Source organism: Saccostrea echinata, unplaced genomic scaffold (genome assembly GCF_033153115.1).
Source record: "Saccostrea echinata isolate AGI-Se365-2 ecotype Australia unplaced genomic scaffold, CSIRO_AGI_Sech_v1 ptg000018l, whole genome shotgun sequence".
Classification (NCBI taxonomy): Eukaryota; Metazoa; Mollusca; class Bivalvia; order Ostreida; family Ostreidae; genus Saccostrea; species Saccostrea echinata.
The window spans coordinates 2,763,319-2,790,972 of record NW_026889767.1 but is presented as its reverse complement, the minus strand read 5'-3'; the positions used below and the strand labels follow the sequence as shown (position 1 = coordinate 2,790,972).

The window sequence follows — 27,654 nt, the reverse complement described above, 5'->3', positions numbered from 1 at the left end:
ATGCATTTAAAAGAGGGAGTGGTAAATTATTTATTTTCATAAAATTGGATCTTCAAAGCTCAAAATCCAAAATAAAGCATTTACAAAACAAATTAAAGTTAGTTGAAACTGATGCATCAATCCCTGTTTATGAGATTGCATGTTGCACCGCAAAAACTATTGTGGATTTTTTTTTTTTACAAAATAGGTTTACGTAAATATATACTTCTAATAGTGATGTTTGGAGGGGAGGAGATCGGGAGATGGGTTTGATGGGGGGGGGGGGGGGAGACGCTTGTCGTTCCGTGCATATTTTCGTTGGAAACAATATGCACCTATCCATGCATTCTGCACATATAGTCACCCTTCGGCACATATTGTTACCAGCTGAAAAATTATTCGTATGTATATATGTGCATATTGTCGCCGGAGATGATATATAAGCCTAACCTTACCGCACAATCATGATCCCCCCCCCCCCCTAAATTATGACTAGTATTTTTTGTTTTTTTTTTTTTTTTGGTAAGATTTGAATTATTAAATACAAACTATTAAAGGCGATTTTGGATACTTCGCAGACAATTGCCAATCAATTTTACTTGTGCAAGGTCATTATTTACTTGTCTGACTCTGACTCGAATACGAAGAAATTTGAGGGGGAAAAAATCAAGAATGAAGTAGTTATGTATAGAATGTTGACTTGTACAAATTTATTTAATCATTAAATGATATAAAATAAAATAACACGGTCTGTAACCTCGTTTTAAGCATCAAGTGAGGTGTGAAATAAGCTTGTTTTTTATATTTATAATATTTCGTAATGCTAAAAAGAAAAGAAAAAAAGAACTTGTCCGATCGGACAAGTGTGTTTGGAGGTTGACTTGTCTGATCACAAAAACGAACTGGACACTCGTGCGGACAATCGGACAAACGTTAATGTTGAGTTCGGAAACCCAAATGTGCCTCTGCGATAAATTCGTAGCTAGACATAAACTTTCTTGGAAATAGAGAAAGCAGGAATCGAAAAGAACTGTAGTAATTACAGGTTCATTGTATCTGTATGCCTCTAAATGATCTTAAAAGAATCAAATTGAAAAGGAGGAGGGTACAACTTTGCAACATGACCGATTCTAAAACTAATTTGGGGATATTTGAAAGAATTTGATAATGGATTGGGGCAATATGTTCCAGAGTGAATATTTAATTTACCTCAAAAGTTCCTTATAATTCCAGTGTTTTATTTATTTATTTATTTTTTGCTTTTAAATAGACTTCGAAGGAGAAAGTGCGAGGCGGGTGCACTTCAGTTTGCTCGTACATGTACCATCAAATGCCCACACATTTAAGTGAGAATATCGGTACTTTGAACCCTTTTAAATGAAAAAAAAAAGTTTTGAAAGGGGGAGGGAGTGTTGTTGTTGTTGAAGGAGGTGGTTGGATGTATAACAAATACATATTTGGAATTTTAGGAAAGAGACATTAATGAATCCCTGTTTAGGCTGCAAATGGAAGAAATGGGACACTGATCTGTTAAAAAAAAGTCCCTTTAATGTCTTAATTATATTGTGTGCAATTCTGCATGTACACCAGATTTTGTATAATCAGGTTCTAAATGTACATGTACGTGATAGCGATTGAATGGCAAAATTGATATTAATTCATCGCTCTTTTATAGATCTTCGGTCTTTTAATCTAATTTTATAATTAAAGTAGACATGCAATTTCGTAAATGATATATTATGTGCCGGTATATTCGTTGGAAATTGTTTTAAATATTTCCGTGAAATATATATTTTATGTGTAATTTTAGTCCGCTTAAGCGAGTATTGATTACTCAATTAATCAACATGCCATTTGGGATCCAAAATGAACAAGTTATTCGTATTGCTTTTCAAATTGCATATCTTATTTACAACAAATTAGAACATACATTATTAAACCCTAGTTTCATTTGATGAGAAATGGGCCTAAAAATCTATCTATCATTGTTGAAATTCCATTGATGCATGAAAAATTAGTTGAAAAATATCTGTGTTAATTTTTTTTTTTTTTTTTTTTTTTTTTGTTAAATGGCGTTGCTATGTTGTATAATTGATGACCAAATTGAATTGAGAACGTGACGATTGCTATTGAACCCGTAACAAAAACAAAAATTTTTGACCGCTACTCGTCACGTTTCACGATAATAAAGATTATTTAACTTCAAATAGCACAATCTTGACTTTACAAAACCAATCAACACCAACAAAAAACACAATTGGTCTCTGAACAAAAAAACTCCGAAGATGCCAAACTTAGATTTTTTTTCTTCAATTTATGCGTCAAAAACTTTTAATGTGTATTCTAAATCAATATTTCTGATCCAAAGTCTCTTCAATTTTAAATTGAAATTTATTTAACAGTTGAGAGGATGAAAAAGGGGCGATCAAATTTAATGTAAATTAGATATTCTAATTGGATTAAGAATTTAGGTCCTTCACAGTAATAAAGTTAATGACTGGAGGGTTTTAAAGGACCCGGATTACGACAAGTGCCCTTTGTATTCAGGTACTATGCATATTTTTTTCATTCACACCGCATATTTTGGTTTGATAAGCCGATTAACGATAGGGAGCTTAGTGGGATTCAAAATAGAAGGAGAATGTATTGGACTAACTAATATCATAAATATTTCATACGAAGGATTTAAGTTTATTAACCAGTCCCTCGATAGTGTTCGGGAAAAAAAATCATTCAATTCAACTGACCGTACCTATAATTATATATAATTGGTCATTGACTCCGGGACGAGAACTGCTCAGCTCTCGGAGTTTGCGCGGATTGAGTTAGGATTACAGCGTATGTGTGTGTGCAATGATTTAGATGAATCTGGGTCACGTTCGCATACTCTAATGTCGTAGATAAGTATAAACTCTCAATCACTTTGGACATTTTTAGTGTACTGGGTAGACCTACCTTTGGATTGAGCAATTAACGGGTAAGAAAACGTGTTTGCATGTATAAAAGTTTAGCAAGTTAAGAAAACTCATATACGATTTGATTATTTTGTAAAGAAACATCAATGTTTGATTTTTTCCGGTGATGTAAAAAATGCCTTTCTCTATACGAACAGAGAAAATGTGCCCCCCCCTCCCCCCCCCCAAAAAAAAATAATAATAATAACATTTTGGTGATGGAATTCATGTTTGTAATTAATCACCGCTTTTTCAGTTTGTCTGTTAATATAACTTTTGTAAGTTAAGAAACCTCTGTGCTAGTACATCTGTACATAGTTTAACCTCTAATGTAATTAACCTCTATAACCATGCAGACATCTCTGTCTGATTTCCCCCCTTAACATTTAAAAAATAAAATGCCGTTCTTTATATCTCTGCGATAATATGCAAAAAATTACACGGAGGTTAAATAAATATTTTAATTTCAAATACAAAAAATAGAAAATAAAAAAATAATTATATTGTTAAAAAAAAAAGCGACGGCGGTCTTTCAGATATTCGTTTTTTTTACGTTCCTCCTAATGTCCTATGTTTAATTACTGCATATCAAATTATAGGGTTTTATTGATTAAAGTTTGATAATTTCTTGCTGAACAAATAAAGTGCAATTTCGTCTACACCCTGTTTAAATAGATACTCGATGTTTGTAAAACAGCTATCTTATCTAGAAACAAGGCATTTATGAACACCGACTGACTGCCGGTAGATCGTAATTTCTAACAGACTCTTAATTCGAGCCGAGATCTCAAGGCAGATAGTTTTGACATTTTTCTGCATATGTACATATACTTGTATTATATATCAAGCAGAAATATGATTAATGGTTTCCTGTGATATTTTTTTTACTAAGCACGCAGCGTGTTAATAATTTAATCTACACATGTATATATTTTTTCAATGTTATGTAATTAATATTTACTTGTAACATGTATGACTTGACCTGTATTGTGGAGAGGACTTATATAGGCAGTGCCTGCTGTCCAATCCAGTTATGTTTAATCATAATAAAATATTGTTTAAATTAAATTAATTTAATCTCTCTCTCTCTCTCTCTCTCTCTCTCTCTGAAAATCGATTTGATTTTATAAAATGTTTAATTATTTGCTTGAATGGATTTTTTTTTTTAAAAAAAAGTCGCTAAATATTTTCTTTTTCCAAAACTATTTTAAATAAAGAACAATGTTTTTATTACAGATAATATACTATATACATGTTTACTAGGTCGATTAAAGATAAAGTTTTCAAATAATTGAATAGGACAATATATCATAGCAACAAAACTAATTCTAAATATATTTTTCGAAAGACCCGGTATCATAAAAAGTACACATTTATTATGTGTTCCAATTTTCCTTTCACAGTTTTTTTTTTAAATTTCCAGCATTTATTGGCGCCATGAATAAATTGTCGCCAGCGACAATATATCGAAGTTGACAGCAGGTGTTGTCCTTGCATAGATATATAACGATATATGCATATATTTAAAGACAAAGTGCTGTCACACTAGAATCAATAATTAAAATTTAAAATTTAGGGCGAAGAGTTATCTTTGTAATAATAGCAAAAGTTATTATGGCGACAGAGTAACTAAAAAAAAATATGTTAAGGTCGGGGGGGGGGGGGTAGGGGCGAGGATCAAGAATAGATTTTCAATTTTGTCGATCACAAAATTTTAAAGGAAAAATTGACCGAGTCTAGACATAATGGAAATTAATATTTAGGACCCCACGAAAACTGCCTACAATGGCACATGTTCAAAAGCAACTTTTATATTTGGCATTATAATGAAAATAAAATAAATAAGATTAAATGAACAAATACATGTATGCATTATCCAGTATTGTCTATTTTAAAGTTATGATTACTTCATTCCTAACTACAGATTTGCTAAGTATTGAAAATAATTGAAAAAAAAATTTCAAAAACTTCATTAAGAAACAAGAATAAGTCCGCCCATCCCCCTTCTTAAATTCCACATTTAAAAATATCTAGTAAAGAGGCTTGTAAATATAATCAGTAATCCCGGGAAATATGGATTCTAGTTATACATGAACAATTATCTAGTAAGTTTATTTTTATCAAAATAAATACTGCAAACTGATTAAAAAAAAAAAAAAAGAATGCAGAAATTTATGAAAATTGTTAATGTATATAAGCACAAAATTTTCACGCAATTTTTAGCCATGCAGTAAAATACCATTTTTTCTATTCAGGGTATATGCTATGGGATGATTAAACACTTGATGAATTTATAAAAAAAAAAAAAAAAAAAAAAAAAAAAAAAAAAAAAAAAAAAAAAAAAAAAAATTAGAAGTTTATTTATACTACTTAGCAATATAGATGTACTTTGAAGATTGCTCCTGGAATGCAAAAAATTATATCAACTACATGTGTAATTAATATCGATCATACAGGTATATGCTAAATCAGCGCAGGGAAGATTTTCATGTGTTATTAGGTGATAATATTTTATTGAATAAGAATGAAAATAAAAATACATAAAATGGATGTATCTTTTCAAACTACACAAACTTTGTGATCTGTTAAAAATAATTACGCCATTTTTTAAAATGTTAAATTGTGCGATAATCGGGATTTGACAAACCGTTAACAGATAGATAATGTCAAAACCACCTGCCTTTGATATAATGCCAATAAATTAACCGCACTGGTGCAAAAAGGACAATGCATTTTTTTCTCTCGCTTTAAACCTTTAAATTTCTGAAGATGACACAAATTGTTTCGAATATGATGCGAATATTAGTTGAATAGCCATGTATTCAATCATAACCATCATATCTGATTTTGCACCGTCATAACTTGTAAACGTGACTGCGAGGTATTTAAACTGTTAATCGATTGTTTTATATGCCCTTAAATATATATCGAGGTTAAAAATTTATGACCGAGAAACTTCCGCTCTGATAGCATTGTTTGTATACAATCTTAGTTTTATATCAATTATGACATGTGCTCACGTACTTAACTGAAAGTTACTCTATTGTGTTTGTTCAGTGACTTGGTAACTTGGGAGTTCTTAATGTTTAAAGATGAAAGTGAATTATACTAAAGGCATAGATGAAAGAAAATATGTGAAACAGCTTGAATTTGATACCCCTTTGTAAAAGAAGGACTTTATTTTGAGAAAATATAAACTTTGTGTATTTGGAGAAAAGAAGGGAAAATATATATCTTCATTTAAAAAAAAATGGCTGAAAGCAACGGAGTAAAGCATCGTACTTCTCGTAACAGGAACGTCACAGACACTGGAGACGAAATGACGTCATCATTAATTCAGACCAAGAATAATCAGGTATCCTATATTGATGTGGAAACCACCAAAGACTGCTTTACGGATGATACTTGTAGTGAACCAGAGGAAAATCCCGAGAAGTTCCGATGTGACAATTGCGGGAAAATCTTTCTGAAACTTGCTGGAGTGGGGATGTGTGGGATTGTGTTTGGGATAGCTCTTGAGAAGGCTAGGGGTAAGAATTCAGGTTTTATGATTCTAATGTTATGATAATTATATATAGATATATATTATTTATTTTAAATGGTTAATAAATCAGGTACATAATAAGCTTAATAGCGAGCGCAGCGAGCGGCGCGAAGCGCCGCTCGTCACTGCGAGCTCTAACGACAACGCCTGGGCGAAGAGAAAATTCGGACTACAGCACATTCATTCAATGGAATTTTTCCGCAGTAATTCTGGACCCACAATGCATCGCTTGTTGTTCTCGTTGCTAACTTCGTTCGCGCGGTATCAACAACTAGAAATTCACAGAAAATAAACTCACCTTAATTTAATGGATACAGATAGAAGATTAAACGTTCTTCGTTAAAATTTTTGCACTTTTTCAAACTTCGTTTATGGAATTGCAGCTAACACACGACGTCATGTGACGTCACAGTCTAGACGTTCCAAATGTCTCGTGCGGTTTGTTAAGATTAAGTGAACAATGCGCTCGCCCCAACGGGCGCACCGTCAACATATTATACAATTATAGACTCTTTAAATAGTGGTTAATATGTTTGATATTCACCAGAAAAGTATCAATTTGCCCAAGGCGAAGTCGAGGTCAATACTGATATTTTTCTGGTGAATATCAAAACATATTAACCACCTGAAGAGTCCATAACAGTTTTATCATATAGTTTACTATCAAATAAATAAGACATTGAAGGCTGCAGGACGACATCGTTTTTCTTAAACTTCGGTCGCTGAAAGATTTTAAAATGTCCAGATTACAAGTTATAGCTTCCGTGTTTTCCTTCCGTAGTGTAAGACATCATTTCCCTCGAAATGTTTAAATAATAATGCAGTGAAAGGCTTTCAAAACATTTAACTGCTCAGATACACAACTGACTTCAACCGTCTCAGCCATCATAGTTTTGAACGTTGTTTGAAGAGTCATTTGTGACGTCCCAATTGCCGTTGCACTCGCACTAACCCTTCGGTGAATACGACTTTAAATCTTCTTTTAGATATGCAGTTTTATGAACCGTTTGCGTTTTATATATCATATACTAGAACTATAAATATACTATATACTGTTTTTTTAATGATCCGTTAACATACACGTTTTTCATCAGTATGTTGCTAAAATGAGATCACATTCTTACGTATTTAAATATAGTATTGTACGTCGCGGGTTCGAATCCCACTGTGGGACGTGGAGACCGATCCTTCGGATGAGACCGTATAAACCGAGGTCCCGTGTCGCAGTAGGTGCTGGCACGAAAAAGATCCCTCAATGCTCAATGGTCCTGATTGAGGACGACATCCTGTGGCACTTGTGCATTTCTGAAAAAAATGCAGTGGAATTTTCTTTCAGACAATATAGACCACAATAAAGATTTTAAGAAGTGTGATATTTCTAAGATTTTTACACAACATATCCGAAAAGTGAATTGGGCGACGGATATGGATACTATTTTCTTAAGAAAAAAAAATCACATTTTGAAGCTTTTTCATAAATTCAAGTTATATTCAAGTCATATTCAAGCATATTTCAAATCTTGTTTTCCAAACATAAAATTTGTAGGGTATATTAATAACGCCAAAATCGTACCTACATCTTTCAAAGTTTAGTCAGTATGTACGTGTGTCTATTCAACATTTTGTTTTACTATCAATAAGTTACAGCTGTAGTCTTACGTCATTTCGTTGTTTTTCAAAAAAGCAGAAAGGTCAAAGCTATACGTCTTATTTATTCAACTACATTTTTTCTTCCACGAAAAAAAAAAAATAAAAAATAATGAAAATAATAATGTCGATTTTCATTTTTCCCCCTTTTTGCTAATTTCAGTGTTTGAACCAAAGAGTATCAGAGAGCAGATGGTATTTGAAAACTTCATAATGTTGAAAATGTTCCTCTCGGCAGTGGTGACAGGTAAGAAGTGAATTATTTATCAAAAATTAAATTTTTAACAGCACTAAAAAATATAACCTGTGCCTGCAAGAGAAATGGGACAGATAGAAATCTTTGAGCTATAGAAAAAAAATTATCGGAGCCAAAAGATAGGCATCTTAACTTTTTCTTTTAATAAAGCCAGACATGGAAGGGCATTAATTAATAATTTTTCTGTTGGAGGACTTGATGGCCGTGATTCGCGACAATTGTAAGATTATTGAATCGATTTTTCGCACGAGGGAGAAAGGTATATAAGTGCAAAAGCTTCACGTTTAAAGTTTATGAAGTAAATTACTCCAGACAGTCCCTTTTTCCCATTTTGATTCACCAGGTAGAGCAATCGATTTTACTGATACTGATAACACTTGGTAATTTACCCCCATCCCACCCTCCCGCTATCATGAGACCTCTTGTGGGGTCTGTCTTCTTCAAAATGTTACATATATAGCTTGAACCCTTCTCAACATCAATAGAAAAGCGTATGTATCGGTTCGGTACTGAAAGTGTACACTGGGGGTAGCTATAGAAAAAAAATGGGATGGGAGGGTAAAAGGATTAAGAGGAAAAACTTGAGTCTGGGAAGAGAGAGGGGAAAAGTGTGAAGAAGATCTAGAGGTAGGAAGAGAGGGATTTACGGAGAGCTGCGGGGATATGAGATAGTGGTAAGGGGGCCGAGTAAAGGTCTAACTTTGAAGCCCTTCACCGGTATTTGGTGACGTTTCTATATGAATAACCAACATACAATCAATCATATACATACACATGGCGTGTTTACGTCTTTAGGCATACCAACGTCAAAGATTACAAGACACTTGGAAATCAAATACAGACCTATACTTCCTATCTACAACTCACCCTTAAACACGTCCGAAATATCAAGATTTTTTATGAAAATAAAAAAAAAAAAAGAAATATATTCAGTGCAAGTGCCCATGTTTCGGGAAATTGGACAAATCTTATTTTTCAAATATATTTCAAAAAATGATGGTGGGTAATTTGAATTTGAAAATAAAATAAATAATTTATATAATTACATGTGTATAAAAGAAATTCTTTGTTGCAGGCCAGCTGTGTATGGCGATACTCTCGATAATTCCTGCCACAAAGGAGAAATTTGAGGAGGCATCGAAAGGATTCGTCTCCTGCTTTAGTGACAGGGGAATTTTGTCGAGTGCAGTGGGTCCATTTGTGCTCGGCATTGGAATGTCACTTTGTGGTGCTGTAAGTTGAACACTTTTTTCGATTCTAGATCAATAAATTTAATATCCTGTTTACATAAGTCTAAATGGACTTTAAAACCTCTACACTCATATCAGCTATCATGCTTCATGGGAAACAAGTTTGAAATCCGTTATTAATGATAGAATGACAGACCCTTATTAGATAGTAACAAAACGGTTGAAACTGCTTAAACAAGGAAAAAAAAACAAGATCTGAATATTTCATATGCATGTTAAATTAGAATGCAAGTCGATTTACACAAGTGAATGACGATATTTGATTTTAAATTCGATCTTTAAATTCAGTTACATATTAATAGGAGCCATCCTCTTGTTCGTTATTTAATTTCATCTTATTATACAACCATGAATATTTAATTAAAAAAAATAAAGTGATCATATCCAATAACAAATCAAAGGAATTTTTCGCTTAACAAATATTTAAAATTGTCTGCTTCTTTAGAACTTGACTCCTGATCTTTTTTTTTACCGTCTGAAAAAAGTACAATGTATTTTTAGGTTTACCTCCATTTGAGATAGGGGATCTTTTTAAATCAATAAATTGTCATTCTTATTTCAAAACTTGTGATTTGGAACAGTTCTACTAACACAGAAACCTTTGTCTCGACCATTAAATGCCAATCTGTCTTGGTGCTGCAGTTTTAAAGATTGCACGATCTTCAGCCAAATTCTTTACGGAAACTGACAAAGCTATTTCACGTACTTGGCCACGGGGGGTATTACCTATCTAATGTAATACTTATCTATTCTATCCGTTCATTGTCGAAAACTTCAAAGGATATTTACAATCGTCGGCTGTATCTTCAAACGTTTGTTCAATAACTTCTTGAAAGATTTAAAAAAAAGAATATGAAATTTAATAAGGAGTGCATTTACGAAATCGTAATAAACTTATAACAGAAATTTACTCAATTATACTTTGTATAAAACTGTGCAATGTAAACTTTTCAAAGGATGAAATGAAGTAATTAAAAATTAATTGTAAGCAAATTATTTTTAATATACATCTAGGGGTCTTTTTAAAACTTTTAATCTTATATCACCAAATTAGCAAACGATTTCATTTTGTCCAGTTGATAAGAATATAAAATGAACTTGAAACACAACCAACTTTATCATATATATATATATATTTAAATTTATTGATAATTTTATTTTTCAATTTTATTTCTAGTGTCCAGGCATGGTTTTACCACAAGTTGGAGCATGGGTCCCCAACTCGGGTTAGACAACTGCAAACTCAAAATTATTTTACGAATGGAGTTTAAAGTTTTAATTAAGCTGCAATTTTTAGAAAATGATATTAAATATTTCATTTATAACGATTTACAATAACTTCATACATTGATAGACTTTAAAAATTAATTCTTGCCTCCAGTGTTTACCTTACTTGGTGCTTTGATTGGTGCTCTTACGTACGGGTTGCTTGGTTCCCAGCTCTCTGCAGTGACGAAACCTAAGTTCTGCATTAAGCATCAACAGTAAGTTAAATTCTTTAATAATTAACAGAGTTACACTTCTTTATTAAAGTCTAAGAGCTCTCTCTAAATTGATAATTTATCAGATTATTTTTAGCGGTTTAGATCTATTTGCCCGAGAAGTTGCGATTGTGACGGAAATATCAGCTGTCATCTTACCTCAAGCTTAAAATCTAAACTATTTTAAAATATATTTTGAATTTTTGACTTGTTATAATTGAAATTTACTCCAGTGCGAAACGTGTATAAATGTGCGTCCGTAAATTGGTGTTTCAGCCTGGAAAAAAGTCCAACCTCTTACCTTAAATCATTTTTTAGCTCACCTCGACTTCGTCGAGATGAGCTTATGCTATACCTCCGGTGTTGCATGGCGTCGGCGTCCCGGTTAAAGTCCATTCCCAAATAACTATAAGCCCTACCTAGAACAAACCTGCATGGATGATGTATCTATAGGGATGGAAACTACCACACTTGCTTCGGATGCTGGATCTGACCCAGATTTTCGAGATGAGTGAACAGGTTAAAGTTTTTGGAGCAGGTCCATTCCCAAGTAACTATAAGACCTACCTGGACTAAACTTGCATTGATGATGCATCTAGGGATGGACACTAACCAACCTGCTTCAGATGCTGGATCTGACCTAGAGTTTCCACGATCGAGTGAATTTCAGCCATATTTTAACTCAATTAGCATGAATGATGTATCTAGGTGTGAACACTTCCAGACTTGCTTTGGATACGCAGTACAGTTAAGGTGCCCAATGGAAATATCGGCAATTTTTATGATTTAAAAATATATTTTAATCAGGATGGCGATTATTTTTAGTACTTTATTTATATCGGTTATATGTAATTATCGTTATTAACTACATATTGAGGACGATTACATTTTATATTTAGACTTGTCACGTGATGTGACAGTCACGTGATTTTAGCACATATACTTCCAGTATTGAGGTCACCTATAAATTTCACTTGTGCAAGGGCATAACCAAGTTAAAATTCTAAGTTAAGTTTATAAATATTTTCAACACGCATCGTAGTTTCTGAAAAGTGCTGTGATCCTGTATTGATTCTGCTATTTCATTGTTAAAATCATGTTTGTATGGCCGCATGCTCATTTTTTTGCTGGTCAACGGCATTAAATATAGATATAATTAATTCATTTTCAAGATTTCACCAGGATCGCAGCACTTTTCAAATACCTAAATACTTCTAGAGTTTATTTGTAAAAGCTTACTATGATCCATTGAGTGTATGCCCTTGCACTAGATCGATATATTAAGACACTTACATTACCCTCCGATGCACTCGCATACAAATATACAGCGGTATCAATTAAATAGGAAGTGTACGGAAAATATATAAATAAAATCATAAAGAAGACATTGAATCCAAGTTTATGCCCTCTTTATGCGATCAGTGACTTGTTTATACCTTGCTATATAAGATTTAGCTATTGACAAAACAGCATGCTGAAGTAAGTTTTGATGTAGTTTGATGGTTTCCTACATTTTACAATAGCAACTATTTCTTTCTACGGAAGCCGGTAGGTGCCAGGTAGAAAAATATTTTATCTGGCGGCCGCCAGATAACTTTCTGGCGGCCGCCAGAAACTTATCTGGCGGCCGCCAGAAACTTATCTGGCGGCCGCCAAATGATTTTCTGGCGGCCGCCAGATAAAAAGATCTGGCGGCCGCCAGATAAGTTATCTGGCGGCCGCCAGAAAGTTATCTGGCGGCCGCCAGAAAATTATTTGGCGGCCGCCAGATAAAATATTTTTTCTACCTGGCACCAACCGGCTTCTGTATCTTTCTGTGGTATTTTCAAGAATTGTTAGTTTTGTATGATGTCATAGTTAATATTTCCCGTAAAAATTAGGCCCGCCCCCTTCTTGTAGCCTTAACTGTGCTGCGTTCAGAATCTGACTTACATTTTCCAAATGAGTGACAAGGGTAATGTTTTAGGAGTAGCTATATTATATTACGGCCTGTTATATTAAAATTGCCTTGATGGTGCATTCTAAGGATGAAAACTTCCAGACTTGATGTGGATGTTGTAACTGACCAAAATTTTCTTGATTAGTAAACAAGTTAAAAGTTTTTTGAGCAGGTCTATTTCCAAGTAACTATAAGTCGTACTTAAATCAAACTTGCATGGATATTGATCTTGGGATGTACACTAACTAGAAAAAAAAATATGATGTGAGATTTGCATTACTTATAGATAACATTTTTCGAAGTGAGTTTCGTAATCTTTGAGTACCTATATTTTTGTTGTTCTGCAGAGTTCATGAAAAATTGAATGTGCCATACGCAGCTATCGCTCTTCCTATGGCAGTAGTACTTGGTGTTGTGGTTTTCATAATAGAATGGTTCTGGCCTTATCAAAAAGACTTAGAAAGTTTGGGGGTAAGTTTGTACCGTTGAAATTCTAAAACGTCCAAGATAATTTCAAATGCATGAAAATTAACGCCAGTTTCAAAAATCTTTGAATATTGCTTACATTGCTTTGATTTTTCTGGAAGATATTTAAAAGTATAGTCGGAGAACGTTGTCATTTTTTTCCAACGTGAATTGTTAGATTTTGTTTAATTCCATGTTATGAAATTTCAATACATTGTTTTTACCCTTTTCTGGACTTGTGAAATAGATATCTTACAGAGATTGTATGAATGCCAATAAGGGGACAAATTCTCTTTGGTACTAATTTTTAATAAATGTAGCATTCATGGTGTTTTCGAAATCTACCAAAAACTTTTATTATAAAAATTTGATTTACATATTCATAATGATTTTAAGTTCATTTGGGTTTGTAAAAGTTTATATTTCTTATTATCATAATTGTTTTTTTATTTTTTATTTTACAGCGAGATACCTTACTTGAGTCTAATGTGGTTACAACTATAGCCTGGCCACCTTATTTTGGAGGTATACACAATTGAGTTTTTTTTCCTTGAATGATAATTGAATTTGTCGTAATAGGTTTACTTTTAATGTAACAGGATTGGAACTGATACATTTAGTTTATTTTGTTTTCAAAAATATCACAATTTTTTTTCTTTTAATTTGAACATAGAAACCAAACATAAGTTATTCATTTTAAGAGAATCCCTGATATGAGTAATATTATGCATTTTTTAAAATTTTATTAAAAAAAAAACCAAATTAAAACACAAACCCACACACACTAATAAGACCAGATAAAATTAAAAGGTGTCAAACTAAAATGATGCGTTTTATATATTTTTTTAAATTTGTTTTGTTAACTCTAAGGAGCATTGGTTGGTTTACTCCAAATTCCCGTGATCCTCTTCGTGAATGATACGATTGGTGGATCCTCAAGCTACGTCACAGTTGTCGCTCAGTTCTTTTATACGAAAGGTGCACAACAGATGTTTCCATACTTCAGCCGAAAAAGACTGGGTGTGGCTAATTGGTGGCAGGTACGCCTTAAGTAAACATTTTCAAAACCAGAGGGAAGTAGAAAACAAAAATACTATAACCAAACGCAATTGCACCTTTTCTTTTAAAGCTTTTTATAGGTCAGCTTCTTCTACAAAATGTCACTTTCCTCAAAATTCACAGTGAAAAATTTCCTGACATGTATCTTGGTACTCACCATGTAATGCATTCACGATTAAAACAAAAGATTCGAGTATATAGACATTTAATGAAATCTTCAATCGATCGAAGTTCATTTTATGAATTAAAATTTACTCAGACAAACATTCTCAATCAGAATAGTTTTTGTTCATTTCTTCATAGATACTCCTTTAACAAGAGGCCTTATTTGCAAAAATATACTTTTCAGGTTGTTTATGTGACTGGTGCCATAGTGGGTGGGGCTATATCCGCTGCATCCTCGGATTCCTTTGGTATCGCCAAAGGTGTTCCAGTCCACATGGCATTATTGGGAGGAATGGTTATGATCTGGGGTGCTCGCTTTGGGTCAGGTTGCACAAGGTAAAATCTTTTTTATGACTTAAAGGACATTAATCAAAAGTCAACATTATTCTTATATCTAGTCATTACAAGGACGGGTACATTTGGAGGTTGATAAATCTGAAGGGTTCAGGTTTACTGTAAAAACATATCAGAAATTCGAAATTTTTTTTTTTATAGCAATTTATCAAAATCTTAAATATGATATTCGCTTACATAGTCGACACCTTTGACCGATGTCAGGTAGAAATGAAATGTAATATCAAAATAATACTTCAAAATTTATTTTGATAACATTAATGCTGAGTCACAGCACAAAGAGAGCTATGACCTTCAGTTTATCTCATACGTGATCTAAGCAAGGTCATATTACTCAACTCAGTTGCTATCTAGAGAAAAAGGAATCTTTAGATAACCTAAGGTAGCCTAGTATCCTCATGCAAAAGCGAGGCCAAGATGAAAAAAAAAGTGCTTTGGCAAAACAACAACAACAACAACAAAAAAAAAAACAAAAACAAAAACAACAACAAAAAAAAAAAAAAAAAAAAAACGATGCGAATTTTAAAGAAGAGAAATATATCGCACGTATCTTGGTAACCTTAAATTTGTAATTTTTAAATGGGTAAATATTAAAGGTTTTTTTTAAGGTGATAGGGAAAACCTGATCTTTTATGCGATAGGCCTTGATTAGTCCTTTGCATATTTGCATAAACAACTTTCTGTATGAATCAAGGAAATTATTTTTTCTCTATCAAATAAATAAGAAACACAAAGGTTACTTTGTCTTCAGTTTTGAATTATATTTGCGCTCACATAGTAAAAGTATTTTCAAAAAAAAAAATAAACATGAGAATTTTGTTGTATTTCAATGTAAATCCAATGGAAACACTTATTAAGTATACAAGATTTGAGAAATTAAACAAACAACCACCATGCAAAGCACGTTAAGTAATCTTGTAGTTCATGATCGAGAAAATAGTTCCATTTGTCTAATGCTTTAAAATGAGTTGGAATAAACTGTGATAAACTGTGATAACTTTCTGCTCGTCACAAAAAATATGAAAATGTAAACTGAGCAAAAACTAGTAGGCCTTCTATTTAGAGAAAAGCAAAAATAATCACACTCGAACTAAATAAGGATTATATATATTTTTTTGAATATATATCTGTGTCTTCATATATATTCATTGATAACTATATTTCGTTACTTTGTTGTGATGTCCAACCATAAAATCAAATATCCATCGCAGAAAGAAATATAAAAGCAATATTTATTGTTGGGATCATTGTTTACGAATTAATGTTTTTTTTTTTTTTTGGGGGGGGGGGAGGCTTATTCCTTCACGACACCTGATCCCACCTCTGATTATTTCTTGAGGTCCGTGTTTGCTCCCAATTTTTGTATTGTTTCAATGGACTTTCGAGCTGGATTACTGGTTAATGTTCGTTGTTTTCAAATTTCACCCCAAAATGTGACGTTTTCTTATTTTCCGAAATTTATGTTCAAGAATATTAATGATACCACAATACATGTTGATCTTGTGTTTCATGGGCATATTTTCTTTTTTCAGCGGGCATGGCTTATCAGGGATGGGACTTCTATCCTGGTTATCGTTTATCGCTGTGCCTTTCATGTTTGCTGGTGCAATCGTCACCGCCTTTGCTATGCAAGCAACTGGTGCCTTGGACACTTACGTCACATCTTTTGGTGACGTCAGCTGAAATCATAAATGTAAAACCCGAAACGAATCCATTTCCGGAGGAATTATAACGAAATCCAAGAAACCGGTGACTCCTACCTGCAATAATTACATGTAATTCATGAAACATATGCATCTAGCATGTATCTAATTGTGTTCATTTACAGTATTATAATACTGTTTAGCTTGAATTAGCAAACTTGCCATAATTTTGATACATTTTCATGTTTTGCTGAAATCTGTTGTTGGTCATTAATGTATAGAATTTTTCATAAATGAAACGTTCTTGTGATAAAAATCTGCTGTTCAAGCTTTAATTTTATCATCCGATTGTGTTACAGTGTATTATACTGAAAGCTTATGACAGGAAATAGAGCAAACTGGTTATTTGTACTTAGAATGTACATTTATTATACTTTCTGCACTTGTATAATTATACTTTAAGCACAATGTTTTCTGCGTCTACTGCGCAGGACGCACAAGAACTATTTCCCTGGTCACTGTTTTGAGATCTTTTTTCATGATTTCTTCTACAAAAGTATTTTTTGACGACGGAAGCAGAACGAAGTAAAAGTAGTTCTAAAGTCTATGCATGGTTTGCCTGAGAGTTTTTTACAGAAGGAAAACAAACACACACAATTGCGTAATATGATTGAACTGTATTCAAGATTTTGTTATAATAATCGATTTTTGATAATACAATTTTCTTTCATATATACTTGATCACATTTGCACATATTATTTTATAATGCAATCTGCTTCTATAAGCATCATCGAAGATTTGTTATCTTATTGCTATAGTCACTAGCTTGTTTGCATTGAAAGGTGAAGGTAAATATATATATATTTTTTTTTAATCATAAATTAGAATCGTTAAAATTTATTCATTTTTGATTGTTTCTGATGAATTTGAATGTACAGAGTGCCAATATATTATTTATTTGTTATCGTTATTTATTTATTGTGCCAAGTTATATCACAATCATTATGAACATGATAATAAAAAGAAATTCTGTTTTTTCCTCGTTTTTCTTCACTTTCTTAATCGCAGAAATTAAATAGCACTCCGAGGATTTGCTAGTTTTATTTCTGAATGAACCAATAAGTTGTAAAAAGATTATGTAAATCAATTGATGACAATCGTTCACAGGTCACACCTTTTTGGTCGGGGACCAGAGGAAATGATTTAGATTAAAGTGGAACGGACAGAATTTGGATATCATAAATTTTTAATGGAATATCTGGGACAATTGCTGCTACGTTAATGAAATACTTCAGAATTCTGGTTGTTACATGTATCTGTAAAGCTTGATGATCGATGATTTAAAATTCGGAAAGAGTAAGTGTTGGTCTTTGATGTATGCATTACATTTATTTGCCGGGTTCACAAATGTGTTAAGCCGGCATTTATGATTGGAGAGACAAAATTTATAAATGAATAATATTTTACTTACAAAAAAAGTTTTATCGATGGTGTAATGGTGGTGTAAAGAAGATTTAAAGATGGCTTGAAGGAGTTTGGCATTAAGAACCTATTAGTTTTAGTGTTAATCACCCTTGGCAAAGGGAAAAGAAAACTCGCAACTCGTAGGATAGAATCTATGCAAATACAACCCATGAGAGAACATACTAGTATAATAGTTTATCTTTCCTCACAATCCATAGGCGTTGGGACCGGGGGGGGGGGGGGGGGGCTAGGGGGGCTAAGCCCCCCCCCCACTTTTTTGCAAAGATAGACATAACGTAGGCATTGAAAATTGGGGCTTACCTTTTTTGTTGGTTAACCCACCCCCCTTTCAATTAGCCCCCTCCACTTTCAATTTGCTCCCGACGCCTATGCAATCCATTTTTATTATATAATTAAAAAATAAATTAGGTCAAAAACATATGACTAATTTTTAACTTACAGATGTATATTGAGATCTTTATTTGTGCACAGGTAATAATTATTCTGATAAATATATCTACAATGATGAACGAACGTGTTTCAAATCAGTAAGTAGGATAACAATTACATATAACATATTATCGAACAACAATCATTTTATTCTATGTCCCGCGGTGCATGATGACCTACATATATAGACCAAAGATTAATTATCAATGGATGTATTAATCTAGAAATTAAAATCATACAGAAATCTTGAATTATTAATAGAAATATCTTTAGGATGTTCAACTGGTACTGTTCATTCATTCATGATTGTACATGCTATAGTCAGCACAACACCAAATGTTACTTAATACTGAATTGAAAGTGGTACCTTGAATCTCTCATTGATAATGGTGTCCCTTGGAACAATTTTTGAGTATATCATAATCAATTGTGTTACTTTCTTAACTGCCAATACTGTTTCCCAGTGCCAGCAGAAGACATTTTTCAGACCCTATCTTTTTTCAATTGAACAGCCAGGAAAGGATTACATGTATATTTCGACCGTACAAGGAAGCGTGGAATTTTGCGTTTTAGAGTGTGTGAGAGACCCCAAGTGTTCCTCTGTTCTACACAATTCTAGAAGTCAGTTATGTAAATTGTTACGTTGCCTGTTAACCCCTGCTTACATTATTCCGGATACCTCAGAAAATGGTTTGGATTATTTTGTCAGTGAAGATGGTAAAAATAATTATCTCTCTGTCTCATTTCGAAAATAACCAAAAATAATGGTGCCATAAATAAAAGTTTTGCTGTTTCTGTTTAAAAAATAATAATTGCAGAATGTAGTGACGGTTGGTTCCGGTTTGAGGACCATTGTTACTATAACAACTTGACGGACATTACATGGAACGAGGCTGAGGTAAATCCTTTAAGTTTATGAATGAGGAAAGCCAAAGGTTTCGAGAGAATAAATGTTATGAATTGCTTGTGGTATTTTTTTGATAAACATTAACATTTTTGTCTTCTTTTTGTCTTCATTTTATTTTTCTTAATTGTGAATCGAATAGAATTATATGTCATCCATTATTGAAAAAAATCACACAATTTATATGTTTTTTTCTTTTGAAGTCAAAGCCGATTTAGTGAATCTTTGTTATTCAAAGCTTCTAGAAAGGAAGCATAATAAATTATAATGATTTTTTGCTATTCAATTTTGCTTACAGTTGAGTGAATAATTTCTGAATTCCTTTGTTTATTAAAATTTCGTAGTGTCCTCTACAAAAATTTAGAATTTTTCAATTTAAATAATTAGCTCATTATTCTTTAAATTTCGCCCGATCAACACTCAGGCTGTACTTAAATAAGACCATGTAGAAACTATGAACATCTCATTTTTCGCTTGAAGGACCTCTTTTTGAGTTCCCTGACGATGCCGCTCACGGATTCTGTCAGCCACGATTTGCGTTCTGTCTAGACATTTGAGACAAACTTCAACCAGCGTTTTAACTTTTAATATGGAACTGACAAATTTTTATACAGGTCTGTGTACTCGGGACGGCTGTCCGATTCCGAGTGATCATCCAAAACAAATTCAACAGTATATATAACAATTATGGTGTGACATGTGTAAAAATGACATTTGGAAATAAATAGATAAGATTTTGACACTTGAGTAAACCCTTAAAATAATTTAGCGTCAGATTATCGTCCTTTTGATGTTACTTTTCCTGAAGATAATTTTTAAAACAATTGGATTACCGGAAATCGCGGATGTTTTAATTCAATAAAGATTAAGAGTCGTAAATACAATAAAGAAAATAATATGAAAAAGCTTAAGAATTTAGGAAGAGTTGTTCTAAAAACACAAAACAGTAACTTAATTTTAGAAACTAGAAAAATCTCTTATAACAGTGAAATTTTCATCCTGATCGTAGTATTTCTTTTCATTACAATCTTTCTTGGAAGACGGTATACCGAGTTGAAGTTTGAAGTATTTCACAGTGTTCGGACTGTGCACTTCCTCTTTTTTGCGATTGAAAGAAAATGTATGATGTGAAAATTTTCAATAAAAGCTGTTCAAGGCAAGGGAGATATTTTACTGGTGGTCTAATTTTCGTACCAGTTTATAATATTTCTAGATTTTTAATTTTTGAAAAAAATCGACAAAACGAACTAAAGAAAATTGTAATTAATGAAACTGATACTTTATCGTTTTACAACAATTATTATTAAGTCTTTCTGTATTTTCATGATTAACAGATTGTTCTTTTTTTTCATGCAAATATTGAAGTTCGTGTTTATTCTTTTTTTCCCCCTTCGTTTATATGGTAGGGCCAATGTCTCTTGAAGATGTACAGACCCAAGAACTACAGTACTGAACAATAATATGCGTAATAGGTGTATATCAGTTAACTATTTAAAGTTGTTGTTTAAGACAGCAAAACTTTTTGAAAAATCTATTATATAATACTTTTTGTAGAATGTTTGCAATCATCATGGAGCCTACTTGGTGGAAATAAATTCGAGCTATGAAAATTTATGGCTTGATAGGGAATTACCTAACGGTAAGTGAGGGTGATTCTAAATTCTTAAATGTAGGCACTGTTTTGGGTATTTATGAGAAGCTTGTCGACCGAAGAGGTGGATTGATTGCTTGTTTGTTGTTTTACGTCCCATACGAGAAATTTCACTCATTTAGAGACTTTACCATATACCGAGGAAGAGCTTCAAATTTAGACCTTAATATCGGTGAGGATTCGACTAGATATTTAGTCTGACGCCTTCACCGAATCTCAGAACAGTTCTTCATAAATTACCTCTGGAAATTCAGCCCCAACTTCGGCAGGCTATAGCAAGAATTATTCACCTAGGCGACTTTGTCTTCGCTTCACGTAAGTCATTTGGTTGTTTAATTAACTCTCCGTCTCTATCATTTCCACATTGCTTACCGTCCAGGCATATAAGTCTTAAAATAAAAACATTCACTGAAATCTTCGTTCAAAATATGGCTCCCCTGACGTAATGGTTTATCTCCTCGCATTAAAGAGTTCCTTTATAGTCTGTTTTCATTTCTATAAAAAAATAGTTAAAAGCCACAGTAAGAGGTTCAGTATCACATAAAAGAAAACAGACTATTGGAACTCTTTGATGCGAGGAGATAAACAATTATGTAAGGAGAGCCATATTTTGAACGCATATTTCAGTGAATGTTTTTTAACATTGATAAATGCTAACATTTTTCTTGTACATAGCTGATCTATTGTGGATTGTCAAAGGGGGAGTTTCGATAAGGCTGTTTTTCGGCCCCTCAAGAAATATAATGAAATTGTGATATGTTGTAGATAAAAGTGTCATCTTCCTAAAAATATGAAAAAAAATTATACTGCACATTTTCTGGTCACGTGATAATTAAAAATTTAAGTATACCCTCTTCCCTATATTTTTGGAGGGGTCATATTTAAAGGGGGTAATGGAGTATATTTAACGTCAAAATCATAAATGAAATATTACAAATGTGAATAAAGACATCAAATAACCAATTTCAATATTTGTCTTTACAGAAAATTAATGATGTTTATTTTATTTGAATGCGTTTTAAGGTGCAAGATTTTCCTCGTGCTTTAATTGTAACGCTTCTTTCAAAGAGGATGAATGTAACATACAAAAAGTATATAAATAATAAAGACAGGAATTTTCAAAAAATGAATTAATCGACAGTTTATTTTTAGACTTAATAATCAATATATAACATTTTCCCGTACGTAGAAAAGCAAATGCAAAGCTATATAGACAAGAGATAGATAAACTTAAACTGTCATTGACAGGTGTTTGACACTGCTTGGAACACATTTTTATCAACTAAAGTTATTGTGCTAAATAAAGTATTAATAAAATGTACCGACATATCATTAAATTGAATTTTAAAAAAATCTTGAAATTAACAGATTTCGGAATTCGGTTTGATTAAAAAATGCAGCTATTTATATTTTTAAAGTATATTTAAAAGAATCATACTGCAATGTACATTGTATTTAATAATACCAAGCGTATTACTACCTGGCAAAATATTTTTTCAAGATAGTAATTATCAATTAGTCCCATACCGGTGAAGCCGGAGGGGTCTATAGGTTTCCTCATCGTCTGTCCGCATGTTTGTCCGTCCGTCCCTCTATCTATCTTTCAGTCTGTTCCACTTGGTTTTTCGCACTTTTCTCTAAACGCTTGCAGATATTGAGCTGGTTTTGGTATTTATAGTGTATCCTGATGAGAAACAGAGTTTGAAATTCCGGTTTGAATTTGTTAAATTCTGCTTAATTGAATTTTGACGGAATATTACAAATTCAAAAGAAAAAGGGGGTTCGGCTTTTTTTGTTTTGTTTTGTTTTTTATAAAAAAAAATCGCATATATTGAGCTGATTTTTGTTTTGGTATATGTGTTAAACTTGAATTATAGATCAAGTTTGCATTTTCTTCCGCTTCAATGATTTTTCAAATAGGGCATTTTCAATTTTGAATGGAAACCAGGTTATACTTGGTGTGCCGATAGTGGACTATTATTGCTAATGTAGTGCTTACAGAATGTGTGAATAAATAGCCAAATGATAAAAAAAAAAACTAAAATACATTGAGTGCACGTCTTCTTTTGATTCTTAAACTTAAAAAGTATTTACGCACATAAAGAGGTGCATTAGTTTTCAGCAAAAATGAGACAATCAAGGCAAGCGAGGACCTACATGTAATTTTGCGCGCTTCCCAACTACCTTTTGATGCTTATGTTGTTTCACCAACTCTAGTCACTATTTGATTTGCTAGACCATAGCCGCAATTTAAAATACATTTGTAAATACCAAATGTATGCGTTAAATCATATCCTGCAGAAACGTACAAATCAACATCCAGTCTTAAAAGTAATCTACGTTCCCTACATGTAGACCAAACGGAAATATATGTGAACCTTCTCTAACAGATTGAAGCGAGGAGAGATTCTATTCAAAGGAATAGCTATAACCATATCCATGATAAAGAACGTTAATGAGTGGACTAATTCTTAAACTTCTCTTTAGTTCAGTCAGTCATTCGGAAAATGTAAGATCCAGCATCTGTTACAGTTCTGGTAATGTGTAACCCTAAATGCATCATCGGTGCATATTTCTTCAAGATAGGGATTATAGTTACATGAAAATTAGACATGTTCCAAAATATATACCTTGAGCATTCATCGAGAAAATGTAAGTCAGATCTAGCATCTGAAGCAGTTTGACAGTGTGCATCCGAAGATGCATCATGAAGCATTTCTTCTCAACTAGAGTATATAGCTGCACTGCTCTATTAACAATAACCTGCTTTAAAAACATTAACCTGGACATTCTTTAACTGAAAATGCAGAATCTAAAACCCGACAGATGACAAGAAAACACACTAGATCAGGCGACTCTGATGATATGAAAAAAATGATTAAAAACTTTCAATAACCTATACGCCTACGTATAACGATGGTATTACAAAAGCTCCCCCAACTTCGTGTAGGTGAGCTAAATATGTGACGTTAACCTTACACGCGAGCGACGAAATAAGTATGGAAATAACGATAGGATACGATTATGTTTTCTTACATGTATGTTAATATTTTAGAGAGTTCTCTTTGGTTTAGCGAAAAATATGCTACTTTTGGCTTTGTATTTTAACACGGCGTCAGATCAAGTAACCAGGAGCTTCTAATTTTAGATATGCAAATTTTAGACAACTTTCAATTTTTGGATATGAAGTGCACACGCGACACTCATCATATTTTAAGATATTAGTGTGCAGAGTATATCTAATTACTGAGCAAAACTAGGTTAGTGTCCCTCATGCACTTCATATTCTTACCATCGATTTATAAATGGCACCCTCTTATATTTTCCATTAGCCTAATGTTAAAGCATTTGAGGGTACCTTTAAGAATGTGCCAACTACGGCGTGAATTCATCTCATATAAACTCTTGAAATATAAATAACAAAAATTAACATATATATCTTGAATTCTAAACCAAATTTGAAAAAATAAAACGAAATTTATTTTTATGAAAATAAGTGGGCCGATAAGCGGCCTTATCGAAACTCCCCCTTTGATTTGAAACGCATAATTTCATTTTACCATATGATAAATCATCACAACCAACCACATTTAAGCTAAGATTACAATTGAAATGAAATAATTCAATTTGATATACACATAGAGAAGTATTGAATAACGTTTATTTTCTATGTCATTTTAGACAGCATATCTCTGTACAGATTTCGGATTTTATTTTTCTAGCCGAAATAGTAATCCAAAGTTCATGGTCGGGCCATACAATTGAAATATGACCTGAGAAAAGACGTACCTACCTTAAAACGTTAGAGAAATTAATAAATTATAACAATTTTTATGCATTTCATAAGTGACTTACTGCTTCTCCACATTTTCCTTCGAAACATACAATTTTAATTCAAATTCATTTGAAATAAGTTTACCATTAAAATAGATAACTTCGAATTACAAGTAGAACGTAATAATCAAGTTTTTCTTTTAAATACCTATTTCTAATGTCATACAGTATCTCTTTTCAGAGGAGAGACACCGCTGGATTGGGGCTACAGATATACTGACTGAGGGTCAGTTCCTGTGGAGTTTCTCTAATACAGAGTTGAATTTTGAGAACTGGAGAAATGGAGAACCAAATAATGTAAACCAAAAGGAACACTGTGCCGTGATAATGAAGGGCGGACGATGGAACGACTTTAAATGTTACTGCAGTCAGGCTTTTATTTGCGAGAAAAATCTGTTTTAGTATACATTTCCATGAAATCAATGTCAATAACATACACCTTACTAGTTGTATACTTAAAGTTTAGTGTAGAAACTGTATGCATGAACATTTTCGTCAATTATATATTTTTGCTCCTTTCGCCCTCATCTTGAGCGAATTAAAAACAGAACGAATTTAAGGGATATCATTTGTACATCTTTTCAAAGAACAGTGTCTGGACAAATATAAAACGGCGCGAAACTGTATGCAAGAGTAATTCGGCAAAAAAAAAAAAAAAAAAAAAAAAAAACCTATGTAAACAAGTCTTTACTTATACTGAACACTTACTATCTGTCATTTCTTCGGCAATACTTTAAAAAGAGGTTCCTTTACTTTATTATGTTTATTTTGAAACTCTATGGCCTTCAGTGATATGTCCATTTACATACTGAATTTGATTCTTGTTGTATAACATTTGACTTCCAACTCAGTGGGATGTTTTGTCCACTACGAGAGTAAATATGTATTTTTAGTTTATAGCGTGCGGATATCACAACAAACTAATAATATACGAGAAACAAAGCAAAATGATCAATCTCAAAGGAACACATTTAAATATGCCACTTTCCATACATTGAAGTGGACAAAAATTCAAATGATATATAACAGCATATTTTTTTTAGTATGTTGAAACATATATATGAACAGATATTTTTGTGACCCTTATCCCAAACTCACCTTTTCATGCAAATATATGAATTTTATTCAGGATCATATATTAAGTTGTACATATTTTACTTTAAGTCAAGGACACATTTGGGCGGCTCGCTTATGATCCTGCAAATTCATCGATATCTTGTAGATAAAAAAATCATTTTATAAAAGAAAAGGAAATCTTTGAGAAACATCTTATTAATTTACTAAGATTTCAAAATTACATGAAATTCACTCAATATCCTGCATAGAAAACGAAGATTATTTCCACATTCTAAAGAAAAATGAAACGTGTTAAGAAGCGTATATATATCTACAGCAATACGGTGTTCAAGTTTAATGACACAGGGCGCAAGGATAAATATCATTCAGCTGATCATATCTATAGTAACAGCGTAATAATAATGTACCGATGGAATACTAAACATGAACATATAATAAAGACACTGGAAATCACAAAACTTTCTTTAAATACAGAAATAGCTGCTTGAAAAAAGGAAGAAGATAGATTATCCTACTGAAAAGGCTTTGTGTCAGGATTGCATAAAATAAGAATTACGACAAAAGAGTTAAAATTAAACCAAATGATTTGGGTTAAGAGTTGTCTGGGAAAAACTGTAATAGATGATAAACATTTTCTTGCTTCTTATATGTACATACACAAAGCTTTGACAAAATGTTTTACTGATTTTCTGTATAACTATCTGATTAGTTCCGCAATTTGGTTTTCTATCATACTGGCATAAACATTGTCCGTATTCAGAAAATCACCAACAGCTTTGAAGCAGAACTCATATTCTTCCTGAAAGAGAACGAGAAAACATTGAATTTTGTCAATTGACCGTAAATAGAGCTAAAAGGTGTTTTTTTTTAATGAATTAATTAGATTCCTTTGTATTTATTCACAGAACAAGGATTTTGCATTAAATATTGATTCTCAATATTATTATTGCAATATATTTGATATCAAAATGAAACTTAAATATCTTTGTGTTCTTGTATACATAACAATTTGTAACAAATCCTCTTTCACATAACAAACTACGTACCATGTGTATAACATTATAAATATATTATTGCCCTTTTTTTCAATTAATATCTTATTTTTCAAATTTTATGAGTTTTCAAGGCCATCAGAAAATTATAAACACAATACATGGCAGCGAAAGTATATACCTTGGTAGAAATCAATTCCGGTCTTCGACACTGCAATTGCTGAACAATGGTACAGATGTCTACTTCATTGTCCTGGTGTAGTTGTTCTATTGCATTATATACAGCCATGAATACACCACAACATGTTGCTCCGTCCCTGTATTAAGACCAATCAATATATGTTTATAAAACAAAATACAATACGAGACAAAGGTATGGGATTATGGATAGTTTTTATTGTATACCGTTTTGAAATCCAAAATGATCACATAGAAATCGAATCTGTTCATTAATCTGTTGAAAATATTTTTTTTCAATCTGATTTTCATTTTTTTTCTTCATTTTTGTAGTATATTTGCAATGTGACCTTGAATTTGCATAGTTA

At 32.4% G+C, this 27,654-nt stretch overlaps 2 protein-coding genes across 3 annotated transcripts; both read left to right on the top strand.

Annotated features, from left to right (window-relative positions):
- The first annotated feature begins 2,800 nt into the window (after positions 1 to 2,800).
- Positions 2,801 to 17,717, top strand: LOC133189493 (thiosulfate transporter TsuA-like). 2 transcript variants are annotated; one of them, XM_061324851.1, is made up of 11 exons: positions 2,801 to 2,956; positions 6,228 to 6,463; positions 8,288 to 8,371; positions 9,456 to 9,613; positions 10,808 to 10,856; positions 11,012 to 11,114; positions 13,398 to 13,521; positions 13,980 to 14,040; positions 14,386 to 14,555; positions 14,924 to 15,075; positions 16,626 to 17,717. In XM_061324851.1, exons 2-11 carry the CDS (start codon positions 6,253 to 6,255, stop codon positions 16,774 to 16,776), a joined length of 1,263 nt encoding a protein of 420 aa, XP_061180835.1. In that variant the 5' UTR covers positions 2,801 to 2,956; positions 6,228 to 6,252; the 3' UTR covers positions 16,777 to 17,717. The 2 variants fall into 2 exon arrangements, with proteins under 2 accessions (XP_061180835.1, XP_061180834.1); XM_061324850.1 differs by lacking the exon at positions 2,801 to 2,956 and having other exon boundaries at positions 6,032 to 6,463.
- A 1,320-nt stretch (positions 17,718 to 19,037) lies between these two features.
- Positions 19,038 to 25,442, top strand: LOC133189439 (perlucin-like protein). The gene is made up of 4 exons (XM_061324811.1): positions 19,038 to 19,368; positions 19,470 to 19,549; positions 21,110 to 21,194; positions 25,222 to 25,442. The coding sequence occupies exons 1-4, from the start codon at positions 19,038 to 19,040 to the stop codon at positions 25,440 to 25,442; spliced, it is 717 nt and encodes a 238-aa protein (XP_061180795.1).
- Positions 25,443 to 27,654: the final 2,212 nt, after the last annotated feature.